At 39.4% G+C, this 26,532-nt stretch overlaps 1 protein-coding gene across 1 annotated transcript in view; it reads left to right on the top strand.

The window, feature by feature from the left end:
- Nucleotides 1-26,532, top strand: part of ULK4 (unc-51 like kinase 4) — a 675,609-nt gene that overhangs the window by 151,190 nt on the left and 497,887 nt on the right. The window contains exons 20-21 of the mRNA XM_036759487.1: nt 16,939-17,100; nt 24,424-24,606. Of these exons, the coding sequence (XP_036615382.1) occupies nt 16,939-17,100; nt 24,424-24,606 (345 nt within the window). The remainder of the gene's footprint in view (nt 1-16,938; nt 17,101-24,423; nt 24,607-26,532) is intronic.

Genomic DNA, 26,532 nt, shown 5'->3' with positions numbered 1-26,532 from the left:
GGTTGAATTTGAACTCATGAAGATCAGTCTTCCTGATTCTATGCCCAGTGCTCTGTACACTGTGCCACCTAGCTGCCCTCTGACCCCATTATTTAACATGCTGCCAAATATCTCTAGAAACCGATATTTCTATTGCCCCATTAGAAGGTTAAAATCTGAGAAGTGGCACTAATGATGAGACCTACTAGATTAGTGCAGTTGAATGAACTGAGCTATTACTCAGTTATTATTAATTATTCCTGCTTTTTACAAAGTTGGGAAAAATTAGACTGTGTATTACAGGCTTCAGTTATTGGTTTTAGGAGGGAGACCAAAGAAAGAAATAGCATTGTCCATTTCTTAGTTTACTTGATTTTTTTTTTGACAACTAGCATCCCCCAACTTGTTGGATAATAGACTTTACAACTTTTTTATATAAAATTTCTTTTGTTCTTTGAAATATATTAGGAGGGGATAGGACTGTAGGGGTGGGGAACCTGCAGTCTGGAGGCCACATATGGCCCTCTAGGTCCTAAAGTTTAGCCCTTTGACTGAACAAATCTTTGTTCTGTGAAGTTTGGATTCAGTCAAAGGGCTGCACTTGAGGACCTAGAGGGCCACATGTGGCCTCCAGGCTTCAGGTTCCCCACCCCTGGCACTAGACCATTGTCATAGTTAGTATTTATTCATGTAAATGCTCATGCCCCTTGGACAGATGTTCCCATTTCTTTGTTGCCTGGAGTAGGTGCTTAATAAATATTGATTGATTAATTGATTCTCCTCTGTGTTACACTTTATTCCACACATCACCTTCCTTCTTCTCCTTCACTCGTTTTAGAGGGATCTGGGTTTTTATTTGTAGCCACCTGGTATCCTTAGGATATCCTATTATAACTTTAAAAATTTCTGTAGCACAGGCAACTTAGCAATTAGTAATTACTTCTCTTTAGCAGATTTAAACTCCATTATGAGGACACATTTAATCTGAGGTATGGTGCTCTGTTTTCAATCGGCAGGTTTTTTTTTTCCGTTCTAAGAAATTAGCTGTGTGAAATACTGTGCATAGTTCCTCTAAGTGCTATTTCTTTGAGTGACAATCATATTCTGATTGTTGAATGTCTAAGTATAGATTCTTTTAAAAAAAACCACACACCTGTTTCCTTTATGAAGCCTCTCCATGCTAACCTCACCAGTGACACCTTGGCTTTTTCTAGCATTTGATCAATTTTTTCCACCACCTGAAGTTAGATCATTAGCTCTTTAGGACAGGGACCTAGCCTTTCCATGACTTGCTTTGCACCATCTGTTCCTGTGGTGTTCTATAAATAAGAATTAATAGTGCAGAGAATGTGACTCTTTATTTGCTCTCAGGAAGGTGCCATGGGAGAACCAAATGACTCCAGAGTATTGGGCTGCCGCTGCTTCTCCCAAAGAGACACCTGATCACGTTAATGTACCCCATTATCTTATAGCTCTGTTCAGGTGGGGCTTCATCAAGGGTGATGTTTACTATCCCTTATTTTTTGTTCTTAAAAAACAAACCCAGAAAACATGTTTGCAATACTAACATTGAGATGGGCCAGGAAAGGCTTCTTGTTGAAGCTGGCATTTAAGCTGAGACTTAAAGGAAGCCAGGGAAGCAAGGAAGCAGAGATGAGGAAGAAGAGCATTTGAAACATGGGAGACAGCTGCTGAAATGCTCAGTCGGGAGAGGGAGGAATAGCCAGGAGACCAGTATCACCAGCCTGCAGAGCACTTGGAAGGGCATGAGGTAGAAGAAAATTGCACAGCTAGGAAGAGGCAACTTTTTGAAGGGCTTTAAAAGCCAAACAGATATCTGGAATATAATGTCTGCATCAATAACTTGGATAAAGACTTAGACGATACAGTTATCAAATTTGTAGATGAAACAAAACTGGGAAGAATAGCAAGCCCATTGGATGCTCAAGGCAGGCTTCAAAAACATCTCCAAAGGCTAAAATGTTGGGTTAAATTTAATGAGATGAAATTTAACAGAGCCCAGTGTAAAGACCTACACTTGAGTTGGAAAGAAAACCAAAAAAAAAAAAACAAAAAAAACCAAACAACTTCACAAATACAAGATGGGAGAGGGGTAGCAGCTCATCAGAAAAAAAAGATTTAGGAGTTGTAATGAAATGCAAGATTAGTATGAAGTAGTGCAACATGGAAAGCAAAAAAAAAAACCCTTTGTGATCTTAAATTTCATTAAGGGAGTCAGAGTGTTGGGATCATGGGAGGAGATAGTTCTGTGGTAGTCAGGTAGCATCTGGAGTGTTGGGTGCACTTCATAGGATCACATGTCAAAGGCTCAGAGTTCCTTTGAGGAGACAAATTTTTGGGGAACTTCAGTAGAGACAAGCTCACCATTGTTTTCTAGTTCATTAATAAAGAAGAGAAAGGTGAAGAAGGCTCATCTGCATTTGAACTTTCTTGTTCTGGCTGAAATTATTTTTAATTTAAAATAAATTTAAGAACAAAATAAAAACACAATAAAATTGCAAAACATGTGCTGTATCTTCTCATATCAGTATTCTTTATTCTTGTTTCTATTTCTTTACATCCTCCCATTCAGGATCTATCTGTTCCTTTCTCTGTTCCTACCTAACTTATTAAAAACCTCCTCATAGCTTACCAATCACAAGACTCATGGTATTTCTTTTTTTCCGGATCATTGTTTTGTTTGACTCTTTGGAATATTTCAGGCTCTCCACTTTTGTTGCCTACCTGAGCAGGTTAGCAGTTTGCTCAAAGGCTTATTATGAAAATATCCTCTATATTTCATCGAGGATAAGGGTGGGAGGCTGCTAGATGGACTTGTGCTGCTGAAGCCTGGAAATAACTTCTTGTTCTTGGGCCCATTCCCTTTAGACCTCCTTTGAATCTGGCTAAAATTCATCCAGCTCTTATAACATGGCTTTATCCTCTTAGAGCCCACCTCCTTATAATGTAGATTAAGGTGAATCTTTCTGGTTTTCTTTTTACATTCTTTTTACATTATTTAGAGCCATCATTTATTTCCAATTTTCTAAAACATTTCAAGGCTCTTCAGGGAAAATCCACAAACATCCCAGCCTCTTTGGAGGGTTCCTTGTGATGACATTAAGTTTAAAGGTTAATGAAGCCTATATGAAGTAGTTCCCTAAATCTTATAACATTTGGATTATAAAATTATTTTTTTGTAATAGAAACTGGCAGTTATCTTATTTAATATTTTATTTTTCCCAATTACATGTAAAAACAATTTTAAAATTCTTTTTTTTTTCCAAATTTTGAGTTGCAAGTTTTTTCCTTCCCTCTTCTATCCCCCCTCCCCATGTTGAGAAGACAAGCAATTTGACAAAATTATACATGTGTAGTCATCAAACCACATTTCTACCTAAGTCATTCTGTGAAAGAAAACATGTTAAAAAAAACCCAAGAAAAATAAATAAAGTGAAGAAAAAGTATCTTTGATCTGCATGCAGGCTCTGCCAGTTCTTTCTCTGGAGACGGACAGCACCTTTCATCATTAGTCCTACAGAATTGTCTTGGATAATGGTATTGCTGAGAATAGCTAAGGTAGTCACAGTAGATCATCATACAACATTGCTGTTACTGTGCATAATGTTTTCCTGGTTCTGCTCATTTCACTTTGCATCAGTTCATATCTTTTCATGTTTTTCCTGAGAATCCCCTTCATCATTTCCTAAAGTACAATAGTATTCCATCACAATCATATAATATACCACAACTTGTTCAACCATTCCTCAATTGATGGATATCCCTCCCATTTCCAATTCTTTGCCACATCTAAAAGAGCTGCTATAACTACTTTTGTACATGTAGGTCCTTTTCCTTTTTGTTTTTTTTTATCCCTTTTGGGATACAGACTTAGTAGTGGTATTGCTTGGTCAAAGGGGATGCATGGTTTTATAGACCGTTGGGTATAGTTCCAAATTGCTCTCCAGAATGATTGAATAAGCATACAACTTCGCCAATAGGTCATTAATGCTTTAATTTTTCCACATCCACTCCAACATTTGTCATTTTCCTTTTTTGTCTTGTTAGCCAATAAGGTGTGAGGTAGTAGCTCAGAGTTGTTTTAATTTGCATTTCTCTCATCAGTAGTGATTTAGAGCATTTTTTTAATATGACTAGAGATAGCTTTGATTACTTTGTCTGAAAACTGCCTGTTCATATCCTTTGACCATTTATCAGTTGAGGAAAGGCTCTTATTTCTATAAATTTGACTCAGAGTTTTGTTTGAGAAATGAAGTCTTTATCAGAGAAACTCACTGTAAAAAATTTTTTTTTACAATAGTGATTACCAACAACTATTTCCCTCCATCCTATTTTCTACCTGTTTATCCTACTCTCTCTGTGTCTTTGTCTCTCTCTGTCTCTTTGTCTGTCTCTCTGTCTCTCTCTGTCTCTCTCTGTCTTTCTCTGTCTCTGTCTCTCTCTCTGTCTCTCTCTGTCTCTCTCTCTGTCTCTCTCTCTGTCTCTCTCTGTCTCTCTCTGTCTCTCTCTGTCTCTCTCTCTCTCTCTCTCTCTTTCTCTCCTTTTACCTGTCCTTTCTCAAAAGTGTTTTGCTTCTGACTTTTACCTCACTCAAACTGCCCTCCCTTCTATCAGCTCCACCCCCACCCCTTTCTCTTATCCCCTTCCCTTCCTAATTTCTTGTATGGGAAGATAGATTTCTATACCCAAGTGAGTATGTACTTTATTCCCTCTTTGAGCCATTTCCCATGAGAGTAAGGTTCATGTGCTGTCCTCCCCACTTGCCCCATTTCCCTTTCCACTGTAAAATCTCTTTCAAGCCTCTTTTATGTCAGATAATTTATCCCATTCTACCTCTCCCTTTCCCCTTCTCCCAGCACATTCTTCTTTCTTATCCCTTAATTTTATTTTTTTAGGTAATCATACAATCACATTCAACTCACAGCTCTGCTTTCTATGTATACTCCTTTTAACTGCCCTAATAATGAGAAAGTTTTTAGGACTTATCAGTATCTCCTTCCCATGTAGGAATATAAACAGTTTAACCTTTTCAAATCCCTTATGATTTCTCTTTCCTGTTTACCTTTTTATGCTGCTTTTGCATCTTGTATTTGAAAGTCAAGTTTTTTTGAACATATCTGTATCTTTATTTGAACAATTTTTTTCTATGATAACTAGGCACGCAGTGTTTTATGATGCACACATTGACTAAGTACAACATCAGACAAATGCAATAGCTTAGGGCATATATGTCATTTTGATATTGTTTTGGTTTTCATCTAAGTACTATAGTGATATCCAGTGAAAACCCATTTTTCAAAGGCCCTTGGTTGAGATGAGGTGAATTATCAACTTTCATTTTTCTAAAAAAAAATCACTTCTTATGTATTATACTTGAAATGTCTTCAGTTTCAAATTGGAATTAAATGATAATGACCATCAGCTTCTTGGCACTACTATTTTCTCTTTAATGGAATGAATGTTTCAAAGATGAATTCTATCACATCTCACATATAACACAAATTAGGACACTGTCTTTAAATTCAATAGGGTAGAATCTTTGATGAACCAGAACAATATCTATAAAACAGCTGTTAAAAGATGCATAATTCTAAGCATCTCAGTAAAATAGCCATTTGCTATTAAATTCAGTCAACTAATTTTTGTGCAACACATTTTGGGCTGTTATAAATTTTAAGGGAGAAACCTACAATTAAATATTGTTGGTATTGTTGATTCTATTTTTTTGATGAGTAACCTGATACTAAGAGAAGTTAAGTAACTTGCCAAGGTCAAACAACTAATGTGAGTTCCACCCCTTTTAACAAAGAATAAAAGATCCTAGGAAAACAGTTATGCAAATATAACCAATGCATCGACCAAATTTGATGTGTTGTACTCAGTGTTTGATAATCATATATTCAAAGAAGGGAGGGAGGTACATTCTCATCTTTCTTCTTTGGGGCATGGCATGATAAATATAATTCATACTCTTAGTTTTACTTATTTTGTCCTCCTTGTTCTTTCAGTTTACAGTATATCGTTTCCCCTCTTCTGGTTTCTCCATTTGCAGCAGTTCTACACACTTTTGTCTTTATAGTATTCATTTCTTACAGTACAATAATATTCCACCCCACCCACATAATTAAGTTTGCTTTGCCATTCCCTGGTTGGTGGTGATTTAATTTGTTTCCACTTCTTTGGAATACCTTGTACTTTGATGTATATGGGATGTTTGTTTTTATCAGTCAGTTCCGTAGTGTAGATTCCTATTGGTGAGATCTCTGGAGAAAATGGTACTTATATTTTAGTCACTTTCTTAGCATATTTCCAAATTACTTTCCAGTGCCATTTGTCAGCTCTCCACTTGTTAGAGCGAAGATCATAATCCATCCTTAACTAGAGAAAAAAATAGAAATGAGAAGATATGGCTTGTAGTTAAGGCCATTCCACCCTATTCTATTCAAATAAACTGTTGGCATTTGAAAAATGGGAAATAGATAAAATAAAAGACACCAACACAGACTATTGCTATTTTCTAAGGAATGCGATTGTCACAACAAAGGTACTAAGGTGGTCTAGAAACATTCTTTGCAAACACTTGCTTTCCTCGTCTGGTAGAGAGGCTTGGTAAACAAGGGCCAACAAATGTACAGAAAATAATCTTACATGTAAAATCTTCTGGAAAAGGATGGAAAGAAAAGTAAGAGCAGCAGTGTCTTATACAACAGGAAGAAGCAATGAAGGCGTGAGCAGATTTGCTGAGAGCTAGGTGAGAGAACTCAGCAGAGCTGCCCTCATTGAGGCCTTTTGTTTTTACATCACCTATAACTCCAAGACCAAGTAGTTTTGATAATTACTGGCTCTTTGTATAAGTTGAAGTCTAGAAATGTGATTCACCTTCAATTCTTGCTTTTCATCAGTGATTTTCCCTTCTAGATCTATTGTACCTTCAAATTAATTTTTGTTATTATTCCATCTAGTTCTATAAAGTATCTACTGTGTAATTTGATTGGCATAGCACTAAATCTAAATTAATTTATATAGTATCATTTATATTTATATTGGCTCAGCCCAGGCATAAGGGTTGAATATTCCTCCAGTTATTTGAGTTATTCAGTTATCTAAGTGGGCGGTGAAGTGCTGCAGTAGATAGAGAGCTGGGCCTAAAGTCAGGAAGCCCTGAGTTCAAATCCAGCCTCATTCACTTACTAGTTGAGTGACCCTGAGCAGGTCATTTACCCTATGCTTGCCTCAGTTTCCCCATCTGTAAAATGAGGATAATAAAAGTATTTACCTCACAGGGTTGTTGTGATGATGAAATGAAATAATATTTATAAAATGCTTAGCATAATGATTGGCACATAGTAGGTACTATATAAATGTTAGCTATTCTCTTCTTTGCCTGACTCTCATCTCCAGGATTTTTAAAGATGAAAGTGGGAGGAGGACGAGAAACAAAAAAGACGAAAGCTCTATAAGGATTATTCTAACAACCTCTTCTCTCCATAAATGTCAGTGAGAGCCCTGGAACAAATATGGAAGAGCATTAGGATGGAACTAGTCTAGAGAAAGACAAGCCCACTCGTTGTTAGGTGACATCATTTCAGGACCTGTTGAAAGACCAGTTCTCGAGGTTCTTTAAAAGGGGGTGATAACAGAGTTTTGAGAAAAATCTCAGGACTTTTGGGTTCTTTTTTTAAAATTAAATTTCTTTAATTTAAAAATTTTAAATCCCCTCATCTGTAAAACGAGAGAGTTGGACTGAATGTGAGAGGCAGCTTATCATGGTGGGTGAAGCACTCACTGGACTTGGAGCCCCGAAGAGCTGAATTCCAATCCCTCAGGCATTAACTTGCAGTGTCTGTGTTCTCCTTCAGACATGAAAGCTGCTTTCTTAGTTGTTGGCGCCTTCTCCCCAGGTACTTGACTGATCTCTCCACCAAACCAGTGGAAGGCTGGATTGTGTCTACTGCAGTAGAGGTTCTGATGGGTTGCTTGACATATCTAGTAGTCTATATCCTCATATTTTTATTTATATGGTGCATTCCTTTAAGTGATGTAATTTAATCTTTGATAAATTGATATATTTGATAAGTACAGAGGAAAGACTCCTCCCACTTCTAGTGCCTTACCTCTTGACTTTGCACAGCCCTCCTTCACTTAAATCCAGTTCACTTGCACGTCCTGGTCTTCTTTGACAATGAAGGACAAGTGACAACAAGACTCCTCCCATTGCTGGTATCTTCTTTCTTAGATTACTGTTTGTTTACATGGCATTCATTTCATATTGTATAGTGTTACATGCATACTGTCAGCCCCATTAGAGTGGAAGCTCCCTGTTTTTGCCTTGCTTTCTATCACCAGTACTTAGCACAGCATCTGGCACAAAGAAAGTCTAATCCAGGGATGGGGAGCCTGTGGCCTGGAGGCCACATGTGGCCCTCTAGATCCTCAAGTGCAGCCTTTTGCCTGAGTCCAAGTTTTACAGAACAAATCCTTTTATTAAGGGGATTTGTTCTGTGAAGTTTGGATTCAGTCACAGGGCCGCACTTGAGGACCTAGAGGGCCACATGTGGCCTCGAGGCCTCAGGTTCCCAACTCCTGGTCGAGTCCATCCCCCACACAGTTGCTAAAATGGTTTTCCTACAGTGAACATGTCACTCCCCATTCCACCAACTTCACTCCCTGTTACCATTTGGATTCAATAAAAACCCCTTTGTTTGGCATTTAAACCACTTTACAAACTAGTCACAACCTACCTTTCCAGCCTATTTCGTGTGACTCTTCTTTATGCTCCTGGGGCTCGGCTCAGTCGGCTTCCTTGCTGTTCCTCACATGTGCTGCAGTATTTCCCATTTTGTCCGTGGAATGCCCTCCCTCCTCACCTCCACTTATTAGCTTCCCTAGTTTTCTCTCAAGACTCACCCAGAGGGGCAGTTTCTGCTGGAAGGCTTTCCCGGTCTTCCCTGGGGCTAAGGCCTCCTTCTTCCCTCTTTACTTTGTATTCTTTTTTTTTATATCCCTATATAGGTCCATGTTGCCTCCCTCACCCCCATCCCCCAGCACAAGCTGTTCTAGGGCAGAGGCTTTGCCTTTATTTCCTCGAAGCACAGTATCTCGTGTACAGTAGCTTTTTGAATTGAATTAAATAATATTGAAGATTTAAAAAGACTTTTCCCTAGGCTTTTTGTTTCATTAGCATATGTGAATAGCGTTAATTCTCTAGCAATTTAGGGGACCTTATACAAAAAAATCTCATTAACTTTGATGAAGGTACTTGTGCCAGGTATTTTAATTCTGTTTTACAGACATAAAAAGAGGGTGGGCAGCAAGCATTTATTAAGTGCTTACTCTGTACCAGACACTGTGCTAAGTCTTAGAGTTATCAAATATAAGCAAAAAAAAAAAAAGACTATTCCTGTCCTCCAGGAACTTACATTTTAATGGAGGAAGACAACATAAAAAGGAGGGAGAAAGCAAGGAGGGATATCTGTGAGAAAGGGAGTGGGGCATGGCAGCAGACTCCTTAGATTTCAGAGCATGGGTATGAGGGGAATGAAGCATGACTGTGCCAGTTTCCAAAATGGAGGCCTTGAAAGGAACTCACCAATGGGAGTGGGAGGCCAACACCGTAGGGTGTGTTGGCAATCAAAATGGGGTCTTAGCACTTAGTTCAACCAAGTGCCCTTGAAAAGTTTGGCCTTTGTTTCCTTGATTAGATTGGGGGTCCTTGGTGACCTTCTTGCCTCAGGGGAGGGCCTAGTTTACATGGGTTTGAGTGGCATGTTTGGGACATAAGAGGCTTTTAGACCACATGGGTTTAAGTCCCCTCTTTGTGACGATTTTAGGTCACGTGGGTGAGTCACATGTGTGACTCACCCTTGACCCTGAAAAAGATATAAAACCAGGGGTTGGCTTTCTATTTTTTGGAGCTCTTACCTACAGCCATGGTGGCATGCATGACTCTGGGCCAGCCCTTGTTATGCGCTCCCGGGCAGAACCTAGATGTTGGTAACTATTTGGCCTGTCTGTCAATGTTTCTAATTTGTTTGTATTTGCTCTGAAGTTCAGGGTGCTGGCTTTTTCCCCTGAACTAAGTGAATGGTATTTGTATGCTGAATTAAAGTAAGCTTGTTAACCCTTTAACATTGCTTTCTTTAGTAAATCAGATGAAAAGAACTTGGGCTTTTGCAGCGTTCTGTGAGCTGGCTGTTGTTGCTTTTACACCCACCACAGCAGCTTCTAGCCGGATTGTTGAAACACAGGGTGAGAAGGCCTCAAGCACTGAAGGAAGTTCCAGGGGGAGAAGGCGGCTGAATCATGTTGGCAAGGTCCATAGGGTTAGAAGCAAAGCCAGGATGGGAATTTTGGTGGGGAAGGGAACTCTATATCAGAACCTTCTCTGCAAGTGATAGTCTTATGAAGTTGTCTGGGGTACTGACCAGAGTCACACAGACACTATCTGTCAGAGGTGTGAGCCCAGGTCTCTCACGGCCAGGGTTTCTTGACTCTGATGCCAGCTCTCTCTCCCTTATACAACATAGCATCTGCCATGGTAGGAGTCACAGTAGTTGATTTTTCTTATCATCAGATTTTTCAGATATCATTTCATCACTTCTCAGGGAATTAAGAGACAATCAATAAACAAACATCTATTAAGCATCTATTATGTGCAGGATGCTATATGATGGGCCTAGGAGAAGTTCCATTTGTGTAAAGCAGTTCTTATCCTCAAGGATCTTGTATTTGTCATCCTGAGTTCTAGCTCAGCTTGGCTACTATCTGTCTGTGGCATCCTGGTCACTCATTTTTTTCTCTGAGCCTTCCTTTCTGCTTCTGTAGGATGCTGGATGGAATAGGGTTGGATGCAGCTATCTTTGGGGTCACAGAATCTCAAAGTCTGAAGGAACCTAAAAAGAGCATTTAGTTCAGTCTGTACCTGAACAGGAATCCTTTCCATGATGTCTCTGACAAATGGTCAACCTACCTGTGCTTGGAGATTTCCAGTGAAGAGACAGCCCATTCATTACACTTTGGGGAGGGGTTTATTGTTAGGAAGGTTTTCCTTACATTGAGCCTAAATCTGCCCCTACAACTTCACCTTAGTCTTCCTACTTCTGCCCCTGAGATCAAACAGAAAATCCCAGCTGGTCAGAAAATTCTCTGATTCTTCAAATTCTTTTAAAACAAAACAAAAACCCAAACCCTGATGCAGCCAATGTGATTCTATGAGATATTCTTCCCCATTGGGGGTTAGCATACAGGTTCTGAGGAGTATTTTGCAGTGAACTCTAAGGCTTTCTCTACTCCGAACACTAGGACACAAAACAAGTTTGATTTTTTTTTCAGGTCCTTTTACCTGGCTATCTCAGCCCTCTACAGAACCATATTTATAAGGCCTGAGTGCCCCAGAAGGCTGCATACATTTTCTTCTGAAAAGAGCCCATTGAGAATTACCACATGTTTAGACGAGCAGATTAATGTATGCCACTGTATCTAATCAGCCACATCTCTTTTATAGCCTGCATAATAGGCTGTATAATTATCAGATGCTGAACTGACACCTGGCATAGGGTGAATTTTGAAATGCGAGGTTACAAAAAAAATAAGCTGCTGTTTCTGATACTCATCTTCAAACTATAGCCTAGGTTAGGGTTTTGATAAATTATCTAGCCTTTAAGAGACAACCTCCATTTCCATTTTTCATGAGAACATCTTTATTTCTTTTTCCCTGGGAACCAAGTGGTAAAGTATCTCATGTCTTTTAAAAAACTGTCGCATGAGTGCTTGAAACTGGAAACTTAAAATTGCACTGGTTATGCAACCTGTTTTGAGAGGTGGTAGTACTGTCTAGTAAATGTTCCAGAGGCCTGCTCTCTGCATGTGAGAACAGATAATCAGATTTTCTTAGTTTATTAGGTCAATTAAATGTAATATCACGGCATGAACAGTTGTCATCTTTTTTTTTCTATTTTTATGGTCAGTATAATCTTACCAACAAGAACAACAGTAATAATTTATGGGTCAGGCTACATCTTGTGGGTAGTGGTGAGACGAGGCTACTTTTCTGCAGCTATACACTTCCTAGCCTGCTCCTTCCCAACAGAAGCATAGGGTTGGGGTGCAGTTAAGGAGCAAAAATTGACAGGTAACTTTGGACATCTTAAAGAGAGCAAGAAGGAAAATGTCTCTTCTGCCTCTGTTCTCTTCTGTTTTTGGTTGTTTGGTTTTTTGGGGTTTTTTTTTTTGGTCTTCCTTCTGTCCCTATAAAGGACAAATGTGTGAAAGCCAAGACTTGAATTGTTTCTTTAGAATTTTGCATACTAATAAACTTGTAAGAGTTCAAAGGTGATTCTTAATATTCTGAACTGAAAGTCCCATGCTCCCGTGGGGCCCCTCTCTGGACCAGAGTCAGTCTGACCTACTTGCTTGGGTTTCTAAATGTGATTTGATAAATCAAAATACTTATTAGAATATACTAAGGATTTTTATCTTGAGGAAACTATGCTGATAGCCCTAAAGAGGTATATCCCAGAGATGGAAAGCTGGGGCAGAATTCTAAAGGTGGGAAGCATCCTCTGTAGGCAAATACATCTTCTGATGAACCTAGATAAATGAAAATCTTGAAAAACTGCCCAGTTTGTCATGTAGAATCTTAGAGTTCATCAGTTTCATCATTTGTCTAGTTTTTCGTCTCATTCCAATCACTTCTGTGCATCTCCTTCTCTCATTTCCTCCTTTGTAACCCTGGTCCTGCTGATTTTGTTTTCAAAGATATAATTTCCATTTTGGCAGGTTTATAGTTTTGATACACTCTGGCTCTTCAGAGTAAAACTTATAAATCCAGTAATAACAGATATGCAAAAATGAGGTCACCTAAAATTTTAAATGAAAGTCTTAATTTTTGGTCTCTATGCACTATAAAACACCAATTCCCATAGTTTAAAATGTTCACTTTTTTATATTTCTAAATTTATTCTTGTTCTAGGCAGGTTTCAGTATAATTACAGTAAATCTGATTTTCAAGGCATGACTCTACCATGTGTTAGAGATATATAATCTCTTTAAATCATATTACTTTTCTGTAGGAAGCTTCTGTGCTCATTGAAGGTATATTCAGACTTCTTCCAAGTTAATACTTCCTCTTTTCTCATTTAAATCTTAAAAAAAAACTAACTGAAAGCAGAAGGATTTTTTTTTATTTGACATTTTTATTTCAAATACTATAGAATTCTTTCATGGATATAACTCATCTTGTACAGAGTTCATGGTACTAACAGATTTGAATTTAATCTGTGTTTGAAAACAACTTAGTCACATCTTTTAAATCCATTCTTCCCGCCTCCCCAACTATCATGGCCTTGGTTCCCATAACATGACAATATGGCACCTTCCCTTAAAGGGCTAAATATAGTTTAGTGCAGTCTCTCTTTCCACAGAGTTAATTAACCAGAAAATGGTACAAGTCTTGATGCTTATATACTTAGATCCCAGAGGGACTAAGATAGCTGATCTCAGATGGCAGTAAATTGAATTAGCGTGACAGCCTCATTGAGTTTATAGAGACTGTGACAATAAATGCCACCCTCCCCCCCATAGCTAAGACATTGAAATTATTGGTTATCTGGCATTAGAAATGACTTATTTCATCTAAATGTTCCAGGCCAAAAAATGTTTTGATTATTACTTATTTATTCAATAAAAGTGTTTTTGTTAAATACATTATTGGATCTGCATTATACTGGTATCAGAATGGGTGAATACATATATATGTATACCTACACACACCAATACACAGGGTGCCCCAAAAGTCTTAGTGCGATTTAAACCTTTAATAACTTAAATAGATTTAATAGTTTAAGAGGCAGATACAGCCCAAATGCACTCAGACCTTTGGGACATTTTGAATATGGCAGAGGTGATTTCATTAAATTAATATTTTGTATAAGAACATTATGTAAAGCAAACATTTATGTCCTCTGAAAACTTGATTAGCTTACTTGGATAGATTGTGGTGGTAATAGTAATAGTAATATTAAAGTCACTATTAGGGGTAAACAGCTTAAGGGGCAGTTGGGTTCGCAGCTATTCCGACACTGTCTGTTAAGTAATTTTTTGACCATTTAGGGCTGCCTGGGTCAGGGACTTCGGTGTGTACAAAGCAGTCACCACAACTGGGAAAATCAATTCAAATTTCACGTTATCTCCACAGTGGGTTAGCAACTTCATCATCTTTGTGCATCTGAGAACAGTCAACATCAGCAAATTCTGTGATTGCGCCTTCAGGGCGCAGGCTGCTGCCCAGAAGAAAAGCTGGTTTGGCTTTGCTTTGATGGGAAGAGATTTGATTTCTTTCCCTTAGCAATATGCACTAAAGGGACACATTTTGTTAATCGTGAAGGGGATTGTCCATGGCTGGTCATCAGCAGAGTTGGTGGTAGTGACATCAGTCGCCCATGAGCCTGCCTCCAGGAGAGCACCTGTAAGAAACCACCAGTTCACCTGCATGATTTTATTCTAAGGAAAATAGAAGATTTTACAGTAGAGTCTTCCTATGTGATCCTACCACCTTTCCTTGGATCTATGCCATTTTATGTGTTCAAGTCCTTCAGCATTGAATATCTCCTCCCCTTTTTATGTAAAGGTGAGAGAGAAGACATAGAAGATTATGCGAATTCTCGATTATAAGTGGATTGTCCTTTATGTGACCACTTTTCCATTTATGTCAGCTCATCGAGCGTTTAGCTTCTGTGTTGTACATGGTGGTTTGTGAACATATGCATTGTTATTTATTTCAGTAGTAGATAACCATGACACTGAATATTAATTCCAGCAATCAGGGAGATGAATTTTTTTGGGTGGGGGAGGAACCTAAGGGAAAAATCAATTAAATTTGACCAAATTATGAGACATTATTAGTGTAAAGTTATAAGTGTGTTACAGAGCTGACAGACCAAGTCCCTGGAGTGCATGTGTTCCTTTTTCCCTTATTAAATCACTATCCAAGTTATGAGTGGCATGGGAATCAATAAAGGAGGACATTGTACATCTGCCATTGTGGCTGCAAAGACAGCATCCCATTGCTGGTGGTTTTAGGAGTGGATATTGGAGAGATATTCCATCTCAGATTTCCATCTCACAAGTTTTCAGACTGCTTATCAACAATTCCATCACATAGTTATAATTACTCTAGCATTAGCTTTCAATTAGTAGAAGGGAATAATTTTTTTCCCTAGAGATGTGGTTCTCAAAGACAGTCACATTACATTTAACAGTCATATTAAGTCATAGAATTTTTTTAAAATGAAAACTGTCTTGGACATAACATAAAGCATAATCCTTGTCGAGATATTTCACAACTCTTAATTCTAGCCCTTTTGTTTTGTGAAGGTAATAGAATGTAAGGAATGAGAAAATAGAAATGTTGGTTCAACAGCACCAGATCAAATATGCTTTTGGGTAGCATATTAGCAGTCATCTCTCAACAACCAAATATTTGCCTTTCTATTTACAGTGCCATGTATTTAGAGTTAACATATCTATTCCCGGCTTTTTATACAAGCACATTAAGGTCTTGGTATCCAGAGAGATTAAGACATTTTTATAAGACCAAACATGGTTCGTCATAAGCGGTCTTGTAGCATCATTTGATCATTGTGGGTTTGTGTTTAGGTGGGGAATATTCTGCACACCCGTGACTTTATAACAGAATGAATTCTTTGTAGTATCCTGATATATTTTTTGTGCATGTCATGGGGGCCTGGCCGATTTGCTACAAGCAGATTTTGTGTGCATTTTTTAAAAAAAGTTCTAAATTTGTTTGATTTGAAAGTGATTCTCGGACTTATGATACATGTACTTGAGCACTTTGGAGGGCCAGGATTTCTTTGGCGTGCTCATTCGCTCACTGATGGGTTGTAATGTCTCCCATGCCTTATCGGAGGGTGTTACAGTTGCCGGGACTGAACAAATTCTTTAACTGCTGGTGAAAACCTCTTTAAATCGATCTCGAACTTGAGATGTGCAGTTCATCTCTGGGCACAGGCATAAAGCCTTCTGAGCTCAGTGGGACTTCCCAAACCCTTTCCATTTTTGGCGTGGATTTCAAGAACCCAAGGAAGTCAAAAACAATCCTGGTCCTGGGGGAGGTGACATGGAAAAAATAGGAACATACAGGTACATGCTGAATAGAGGTGAGTCCTGGCTGAAGCCCAAGACGCCAAAGGCAGGAGGTGAGGATGGAGAGCTTTTCTCTTGGTTAATCACAGATGTATACAGTCCCTCTCCTTTTCAGCATTTTTCAAGGTCCTGTGGCTGGATGCGAGTGGGTGACCATGAATGTCCGCTTTGCCCTGTTGGACATTTTTGCTCCAGACATTTTTATTTGTTGTTTACATTTCTTTGTCCCCATGATTTCTCTTAGCTTCTCAGGAGTCTCAGTGCAGGTTTAACTTGACAAAAGAGGAGGCGTCTTAAGGCTGACTCTGAGGGAGTACATTTCTTTGCATCCCAGCTGTTATGTAGGACCTACTGGCCACCTGTGGGAGGGCTGCTGCTGCATGTGGGGGCCTTCCTCTGCTCTGGGAATCCACACCAAGATGTCACTTTCACTACTTTACAGTTATCTTCTAAATCTTATCTTGCTTGCTTCATTTTTCTGTGATTTTTTCCTTAGGCTTGGTTTTTGTATTTTGGGAGGGTGAATGAGATTTATTACAGTCATTTCTTGGGATAAAACCAGTGGCCAAATGAATTACTTACAGGGTATTATAGTTCCCTAGTAACCGCCTGAAATTAACATTCCTCTCAAAATAGCAAACTCACCTCTAGGAAGGAGCTTACTCACCTGTATTTTCTGGGATTTTTCTTGAATTATGAATCTCTGTGAATTATGAAATCATGAATATATTTCTGACATAAAATCATATTTTCCTTGTTTTCCTATTTCCTGTCTAGGAAGAACGTGTTGTGAATCATATGGCAGCAAAGATTATTGAGAATGTCTGTACTACTTTTTCTGTGCAAGCCCAAGGCTTTATCACAGGGGAAATTGGACCGGTTTTATGGTACCTCTTCAAACATTCTACTATAGACTCTCTAAGGATCACGGCTATATCGGTGAGACTGCACCTGCATTACCATTTTCTCAGCTTCATTAATATGAATTTACACTAAGTGAATCTTGTGGTGACGGAAGGGTGGGGCATATGAATGGAGGTGCTTGGGCATGCATAATAATACCACAGAGGTCATATTTTCCTTCTATGAGGATGATTCTTAAACTGAGACTGAAAATCCACCAAGGGATTGGTGGGAAATTTTTTTCCTCTATTTTGATTAATTAAATATTTTATTTCCCCTAAATTATATGTAAAAATAATTTTTAACATTTGTTTTTTAAAACTTTGAATTCCAAATTCCCTCCATTTCCCTCCCTCCCTCTTCATTGAGAAGGCAAGCAATTTGACATATATTATATATGTGCAGTCATGCAAAACACATTTTCATATTAGTCATGTTGTGAAAGAAAACAAGAAAAATTTAAAAAGAAAAAAAAAAGTCTGCTTCAATCTGCATTCAGACTCCATAAGTACTTTCTCTGGAGATGCAGAATTTTCCATCATAAGTCCTGAGAAAATGTCTTGGATCATTGTATTGCTGAGCACAGCTAAGTCTTTCATAGTTGGTCATTATACAATATTGCTATTACTATGTACACTTTTCTGGTTCTGCTCATTTCACTTTGTATCATGTAAGTCTTTCCAGGTTTTTCCGAGAGCGTCCTGCTTCTCATTTCTTATAGCGCAATAGTATTCCATTACATTCATATTTAGCCATTTCCTAATTGAGTGGCATCCCCTCAATTTCCAATTCTTTGCCACCACTTAAAGAGCTAGTATAAATATTTTTGTACATACAGATCCTTTTCCTTTTTGTTTTTTATCTCTTTGGGATGTAGACCTACAGACTAGATATTGCTGGGGCAAAGGGTAGGCATGGTTTTATAGCCCTTTGGGCATAGTTCCAAATTGCTCTCCAGGATAGTTGGATCAGTTCACAACTCTACCAGCAGTGCATTAGTGTCTCAATTTCCCCACATCCCGGATTGGTGGGAAATTTTAAGAGGATTACAGAGATTACAACACAATTACTAAGAGCTGGTGCTGGGGGGGAGGGGATGTATGTGGGGGTAGGAAAATACAAAAACTAGCTTCTTCTGTTCTTTGGGCCCTTCCCTGCTCTTAACTCCAAGCCCTGAAAGCCCATGTTGAATTCATCTGCTCACAATGGTTGAATTCTCTCTTGTAGGAAGATATCAGTATGGTGGATGTAGATAGGATTTAATGATAATAGCGTACATTTATTTCATGCTTTAAGTTTTGCAAAGCACTTTACAAACATTATTTCACTTTATCTCGGTATAATCCTGAGAGCCAAGTGCTGTTAGCTCCATTTTACAGATGAGAACCGTGCGGCAAAGAGGGTTTAAGTGCACAACTAGGGGGTGACTGAGGTGAGATTTGAACTATCCATTGTGATACCCCGTCTCTGATGTATTGAGGACAACGCTCAGGGTCTATGCAGGTGGTGCCAGTTCATGGTCCCTTTGAAGTCTTTCAGGGTTCTCACTGAGCCTTCTCTGACTTCAGAATGTTGGACGCTTGGCTGCCCAGTCCTTTGTTCTCTTGAAACATAGCTCCCTGGCCTGTCTTCCCCATCTTGACTATTGGCTCATTCCTTTGCCATTTATGATCTTAGTTTGGTCCAGGCGGGGGGATGCAGTTCCATCCTAGGCGCTTGACTCTCAAAGGAGCTTGGAGTCCCAAGGCCAAGGTTCTGACTCAGCAGCCACTTCTTACAAGCTATGATGCCTTAGTCAAATCTCTGAACTTCTCTCAAGCTTATTCTCAACAAGAAGAGCGCTGGATGACCACTTGAGATCCTTATGACCCTGCATGTTTTGACCACTAGCGAGGGGAGGACAAGAACCTCTGGTGTCCAACATGAGGGCCAAGCATTCCCTTAGCAAGGGACACAGATAAACTCCAGACCGGGGTAGGATGGCCCTTCAGTCGTTGACATTGATGAATGCTAGCAGGACTGGAAAGGTATGCTGGGGAGAGGACAGAGTCTCTAATTGCCCCTCCTGGTGTCACCTAGGGGCTTCCTGAGACCCAGCTCCTAGTCAGTTCCAGACTGGCAGCAGTAACCCAGCTTCCTACATCATTATCACGTTCCCTCCATAGTAATGATGTTCTTCTTAAACTTGTGGTTTTGGGTTAAGCATATGATCTTATTGGCAGACATAGCCAATGGTGGCTGTGATTCTTTCAGTAGAAGTTCCTGAAGGAGGGTCATGTGCCATTTGGACCCGGGGGTGCCTGGTCCTTAGGTAAAATCATACCCAATAGCCTTGGAAGTTACCACTCCCTCTATGGTTCTGCTAGCAAGTTTGAAGATGTTGTGCCAGGGACATAGAGATCTCTCTCTGTGCTTCCCCTGGCTCTCTAAACCCAGCGCTATTATCGATACTGTTATTGATCTCATCACCATCTCGTGTGGCTCAGACCTTCCAAGGGCCTTCCTTCCAATGGACCTCCAAAGCACCATCAGTAGCTGTGCTGAATCAAGGAAGGCAGTTCATAGATTCAGATATCCTGCAGGGAACCCTTCTATGTGTAGTGGGGCCTTGGAAATCCTGCTAGACTGGAGGAAACTGCTTAGTTAGATAGCCATTACTGAGAATTAACTGTAGCTGGAAAAGATGCTTAGAACAATAGAACATTGTGAATAAAGCCATTTTTGTAATCACCACTGTTTTAGTAGTGGCGAAAAACTACTGAAGTCTACAAATTATGTTGCCCTTATATCCTTATATCTAATACATGAAATCATTCAAAAGAGCAAATAAAAATAATTCTTTAGCTTCTTCTTCCTTAAGTGCATCCATTTATGTTTCTCAAAGATGTGTAGGCTTCAATTTTGAACTTAACTCTTTCTTGGAAAATTGCACAAATAAAATAAATTCCAAGAGAATGGATATTTTTAGGAAGAACAAAAAGGTACTTTTCTTTCTGCATTATCTTTAGATTGTTCGTTCCTTTTAGTGTCCAAATTCAGTCCTGAAAAATCTACCTTAATTACTTTACACTCAATCAGTAAGCCTTGAGAATTGATACTTTTTTTAAATTAAGAAAGTAGAAACACTTACATGCTTTTAAGACTCCACATTCTCTCAAATGCTTCGAAGCCTTCCATAAATACTGAAACCAAGACTTAAAATTCTTTTGAGAAGTTATTTTCGATTAAATCTTAATCTTCTATATGTTTTTCAAAACCACAAGTCTGTTGGGCTTTCGAACAGCATTCTAAAGAGGAGGCATTTTAGTTGATCCTAATATGGCTTTGAATATTCTTCATAACTAGTCTAGAGAAACATTTTTACCACGAAGTTCCTCCATTTTAATTGGATAGGGATTTTGTATCAATAGAAAGTCAAGTTTTGCTGTGCCAGCTGCTCCAAGAATCTTTACAATGCTAATGAGACTGATTGTTTCTCTGTGTCGAAATCACTGTTGGGAGAATTCTTAATTTATTTGAAAACATTCTGATTGTGGTAGGATCCGGAGGGAATCCATGTAAAATGTTCCTTCATTCTCTTTTGTCCTTGGGTTAAAAAATAATTAAACAATTCTCTTTTGGTTTCACAGAGGATAGTTTTCTTAGATTCATTACAAACTCCAGTTTTGAAACTTTTCAAATGCCCTAATTAAAGACAGCTTTCTGTAATCGGATCTTATTTAGCAATTTTCTTTTCCTCTCTCTTCATATTAGAGTTACAGCTTCCCTACTAGCAGTAATACTAATTTTAATTTTAGTTTCTAGATCCTCATTTCTGCCTCTTTCTAACCTGTTTTGTGGAACTTGTCCTCTCTTGTACCTTCTGAGATGAAATTATGCCAAGAGTAACTTACTGCCATTTCTTCTCTAAAGACAGCAACTTGGAACTTGGGCCTTTCCATTGTATTATATTGTGTTGTGTTGTGCTATGTAGTATTGTGTTGTGTGTTGTGTTGTGTTGTGCTATCTTTTTCATTAATGGGCACTTTATACAACCAATGCTCGCACAGCTTTTGTGAATGTACAGCGTTTTTGTAGCGTGGGAAAATTTCTTTTGGGGGGGAAACTACCGTATAATACTATAGGAACAAAATGTGACTTAGAACCAGTAGACCTAAGTGTGAACCCTGCTTCTGATACTGTGTGATATGTGACCACACGCACCTCAGATTCCTCATATGTAAAATGAGCATGGTAACGATACAATGATCCAAGACAACTCCAAAAGATTCCTGATGGACAATGCTAACCACATCCAGAAAAAGAACAATGGAGCCTGAATGCAGACGGAAGCAGATTATTTTCACTTTTTTTTGGTTTTTTCTTTCTTGTGCTTTTCCCCTTTTGTTTTGATTTTTCTTTCACAACACGACTAATGTGGAAATATGTTTAACATGATTGTACGGGTATAACCTATGTCAGATTGCTTGCTGTCTTGGGGAGGGGGATGGGGAGGAAGGGAGAGAGAAAAATTTGGAACTCAAAATTTTACAAAAAGGAATGTTGAAAACTATCTTTGCATGTAATTGGAAAAAAATAAAATACTATTAAGGAAAAAAAGAAACAACAGTGAAACAGAAAAGAAATGAGCATGATAATATACTGTTCACCTCTGTGAGGAAAGTAGCTTGTCAGCATCAAGGTTTTTTTCAATATGAACTGTTCGTCTTATGCAGGCACACAGATGACTTACTCAACAAATCCAAGCTGTCATGGTTGTTCACCTCTGTGCACTTCTCATTCAGGCCAAATTGGACTTTTGGCTGTACCTCGCACCTTACATTCTCTTTCCTATTTCCACGTCTCCCAGGCTGGAAGGCCTTCCCTTGTCACCTCCCCTAACATCCTTCAAAGTACAGCTCCAGCCTGTCCTCCTGTGGGAGCCCGCTAGGTCCAAGCCTCCTCTCTCCCCACCCCCCTCTACCTCCAGAAGTTACCTTGCATGTATTTTCTATTTGTTTATATGTGTGTACGTGTTGTTTCTCCAAAGAAGTTGAGGGTAGGGGCTACTTCATTCTCTGTGTATCTCTGGGCTGTAGAACAGTGCCAAGCTCATGGTGGCTCTTTGTTGGCTAATTGATTTCAGGCCATGGTCAGGGTTTTATAGGTGCTTCTATCAGTCCTTCCTTTCAAATAAGAATGAATGAAATAGCATTTATGTGTGCACTTGGGGTATACAGACACACCTCAGAGACATTGTGGGTTTTGTTCTAGACCACTGCAATAAAATGAATATCCCAATAAAGCAAGTCACACAAAGTTTTGGGTTTCCTAGTGCATATAAAAATTTTGTTTTGCTGTACTGTAGTCTATTAAGTGTTCAGTAGTGTTATGTCTAAAAAAAACCCCACCATGTACATACCTTAATTAAAAATGCTTTATTGTTAAATATTGCTGACTATCAATTGAGCCATCAGTGAAAGTCATAAATTTTTTTACTGGTGGAGGATCTTGCCTCAGTGCTAATGGCTGCTCACTGATTAGAGCGATGGTTGCTGAAGGGTGGGGTGGGTGTGGCAATTTCTTAAAAGAAGACAATGAAGTTTGCTGCATGGATTGGCTCTTCCTTTCACTTGAGCACTTAGAAGCCTTTGTAGGGTTATTGATTGGCCTAATTTCAATATTGTTGTGTCTCAGGGAGTAGGGAGGCCAGAGGAGAGGGAGGTGGGGTATGGCTGGGGAGCAGTCAGAACACACCCGACAGACATTTACCTATTAAGTTCAGTGTCTTGTGTGGGTGCAGTTTGTGGTGACCTAAAATAATTATGACAATAACATCAGTGATCACTGATTGCAGATTACTATAAAAGATATAATAATGATAATGATGAAAAAGTTTGAAGTATTGCAAGAATTACCAAAATGTGACACAAAGACATTATGTGACCACACACTGTTGGGAAAAAATGGCACTGATAGACTAGTTCAGCACACCAGGGTAAAGCCCAACGGTATCTGCAAAGTGCAATAAAGTGAAGTGTAATAAAATGAGGTATACTTCTACATAGAAAAGCAAGACAGTCTGTTCTCGAGGAGCTTCTGTTCTGATGGGGGAGACAAAAATACACAGAGGAGGTCTCATCTGCAAATCAGATAGAAAGGTGCCATGGTTCTTAGGGTGAGTGGGTGGCAGTAGATGGCAATGCCTCTTCTTTAGTGTTATTTCCACTGATAGAACCATTGTTCATTTCTAACACTGAGTGATTTGACCATGCCCAGGTCTCAGGGGGCTAGAGTCCTCTTCTCTGAGTCTTCAGTAGCTATAGCTACTGAGGAGATGGGGGTCATGGCACCTGGAGAGGCAGTTGCCAGCCTGGCATCTCCACTAAGGTTGACTTCCTAGATGCTGGCTGCCAAGGCTGGGTAGATGGGGGAGATGTTGAGCTCTTGGGCTCAGACTTCTGGTCTGTCTCCACCGAGGTCAGAGAGGAGGTGATGGCTGAGGTGGTGGTAGTGGTCTGATTTGCCTGCCACATGCTTCCTCCTGTCTTTCCTTCTGGGTGCCTTGAGGGCTTCACCTAACTTGGCTTGCCTGTCTTGTGGGTGGCACTTGGTTGGCAGATTTTGCTCAAAATTGTACCACCTGAACTGCAGTCTGGCAGGTCTAGTCTCTGAATTCTTCCCAGCCCTTCCCTTAGTAAATCTCCCTTTCTAGGTTGTATTCTCTTTATTTGGAGAAATTTCCTTCAGTGGCTGCCCCCTGCTTTCAAATTCTAACTGCCTCCTTGCTGGTAACTAATGTGCACCTTTTTGAGGGAAGACTGTCTATGACAGTTAGCCCAATCTGAAACACATCATCATTTGGAGACTTGTATCTCTAGAAAAGCCTCCTATTTCCCCATCTTATTGTCGGCTTTATCTCAATCAGAATATTAGCATTTCTAATATCCACTTTCACATTTAAATAACTTTTGATTATAAATTGGGATTGCAGTTTAAATTGCAGGAGGAATATTCCACATGTTTATTATAATAAATGCTTTAATAAAACTATAAATAATTCACTCAAAGTTTAGATTTCTCCCAGTACAGAAGGTTTGTGAATTAGCTATTTGTCTTAATACAAGGTTGAAATTGTATCTAACATATTTAGTTAATAAATCAAAAAAATTGAATGCAAAGTCTATATTTCCTAATTTGAGAGTCGAGTTATTGCTCCATATAAAATTCATTAATTTCGTCCATCTTCCTTTTGTTATAAAGGGAAGAGAAGAGGAACAAAATATGGCAACACTTGCTGCTTACCCAAGATAAATTTCACTTGGGGCACGTGGTAATACAAATAGATTATCTAATAAAGCTGCTTTTCTGTCTGCCCAGGCTCTGTGCAGAATCACGCGCCATTCCCCTAATGCTTTCCAGAATGTGATTGAAAAGGTGGGCCTGACTTCAGTCATCAACTCCTTGGCATCTGCCATCTGCAAAGTGCAGCAGTACATGCTGACCTTGTTCACTGCTATGTTGTCCTGTGGAATTCACCTTCAGAGACTCATTCAAGAAAAGGTTGGATTTTTCACTTGATCTGTCTTGCATGTTGGGTTCAGGTTTTGGCTTTTGGTGTTTTGTTTTTTGTTTTTCTTCCCCTCCTTTCTCCTTTTGACTTTTACCAGGTCAGAAGAGATGAAGATTTTCTGAGCATTCAGCGTATATTTTAGCGTCTTTGCAACTCCCACCAATTATTGCTAGTGTAACCTCTGAGGACAAACAGAATAAGCCTAATTCTACTCTCCTTCATGATAACCTTTAAGATAACTGCAGACAGCTATCATGTTTCTCCTCCACTTTCTCTTCTCTCAATTAAACATCCCCAGTTCATTCAACAAATCTTCTGGAATGAACTCAAGGCCCTTCAGCATCCTCACTGGCCTCCTTCAGAACATTCCCCAGCCAATCAGTGACCAGCCCAAACCGTGGTACCAAGAATTGAAAACAATATTAGGTTTCTAGCCACCTTCCCTTTTAAGATCATGCCATTTCACATTTTTAGAAAAGTCAAGGCAAATTAATTTCAGAAAAATAATTTAAATTTAAATCCTTCAAATTATAGAAGTAAAATATTTTAAAAATATAATGTATAAAATAAATAAAGAAAATGATAGAAATTTTAAAGACAGAAGAGTCCTGAGCCCTGCTGATCACCTAGTGTGAAATATATTTACTAAATGAAGCTCTTTTTCTTCCATGTACCCATTTTGGGAAGGAAATGTTTAGACGGTAGCAATATTGTCCCCAGTGCTCCTATTGTCTGTTCTCTGCTTTCCTGCTGGCATCCATCTCCCCTATGACCAATAGTCCCTGGCCACTCAGATAATTTTTGTTGGTGTTGTTTTTTAATCAAATGGGGTTAAATGACTTGCCCAGGTTCACACAGCTAGTAAGTGTCTGAGGTTGGCTTTGAACTCAGGTCCTCCTGACTCCAGGGCCAGTGCTCTATTCACGGTGCCATCCTATTAGACATCCTCTCAGATAGGTCTTTATGCCCCTTTCTCACCTCTCCTTGAAAAGCCTTGGTGATGCCCCAACCCTATCTGATACGGTCACAATAACCTTAGCTTAAAAAAGGCCAAGGTCTCCCACTGCATCCTGGCCATTGCCAGTCATCCTGACCTGACCTGCCGCTGCACTCTGATGGCTCTGGGGGAGAGAGTGAGGCTGGTGACTGCACAGCTGTGCCTCGCTCAAATCCAGCTCACTAGCAAGTCGAGACATCACCCTCCTGATGTCATTTGTCCTCTTTGAAGGACCGACGACAACAACAGTGACAGTGAACATTCAAATGGCGACTGGACGTGTGTAAAGTACTTCCTCTGCTGGAGTCCATTTGGTCTTTGCAACAACCCTGCAAGGTAGGTATTGTCAACCCTGTCTTACAGACAGGGAAATGGAGGCTCAGAGCTGCTAAGTGACTTTTCCCAGGTAGGATGTGAACCTGGGTTTTCCCAGTCCAGCCTGGTCTAGCCTTCTTTACCCATCACTCTGCTGCCTTTCACACCCCACTTGCCGTAACATTTGTCACCACTCCAGCCTGGACCTGGTATTTTGTGGGAGTGGCTGAGCACCAGAGAGATAGGGAGGGAACTTGGGTTTCTTCCTCTGCTCCGAGCCAGCTGGCCATGGAAGGCTGAGCCCATCGAGCCATGGTGTTTCAAAAGGAGGGTCTGAGAGTAAGTGATTCTGACTTCCTCTGATTCTGTTATATGGATACAAACACAACACTAGCATTTACAACCTAACCTTTTCTTCTATTCTACATTTGAATTAAACTGTTGAGTAATTTTTGTTTCTGAGCTCAAGTATAGTCACATACCTTATCATTGCATTCCTGACCTGATGCGTTCCATTATCATAAATAATTCCCAGCTTTCTCTGTTGTAATGTATTATTTGTAGAGTCTATGGAAAAGCCACAGAATGGGATTGATCCTCTGTG

This window comes from Trichosurus vulpecula, chromosome 5, assembly GCF_011100635.1.
Source record: "Trichosurus vulpecula isolate mTriVul1 chromosome 5, mTriVul1.pri, whole genome shotgun sequence".
NCBI classification, from domain to species: Eukaryota; Metazoa; Chordata; class Mammalia; order Diprotodontia; family Phalangeridae; genus Trichosurus; species Trichosurus vulpecula.
The sequence above is the reverse complement of the archived record's forward strand: the minus strand, read 5'-3'. Positions and strand labels throughout refer to the sequence as shown.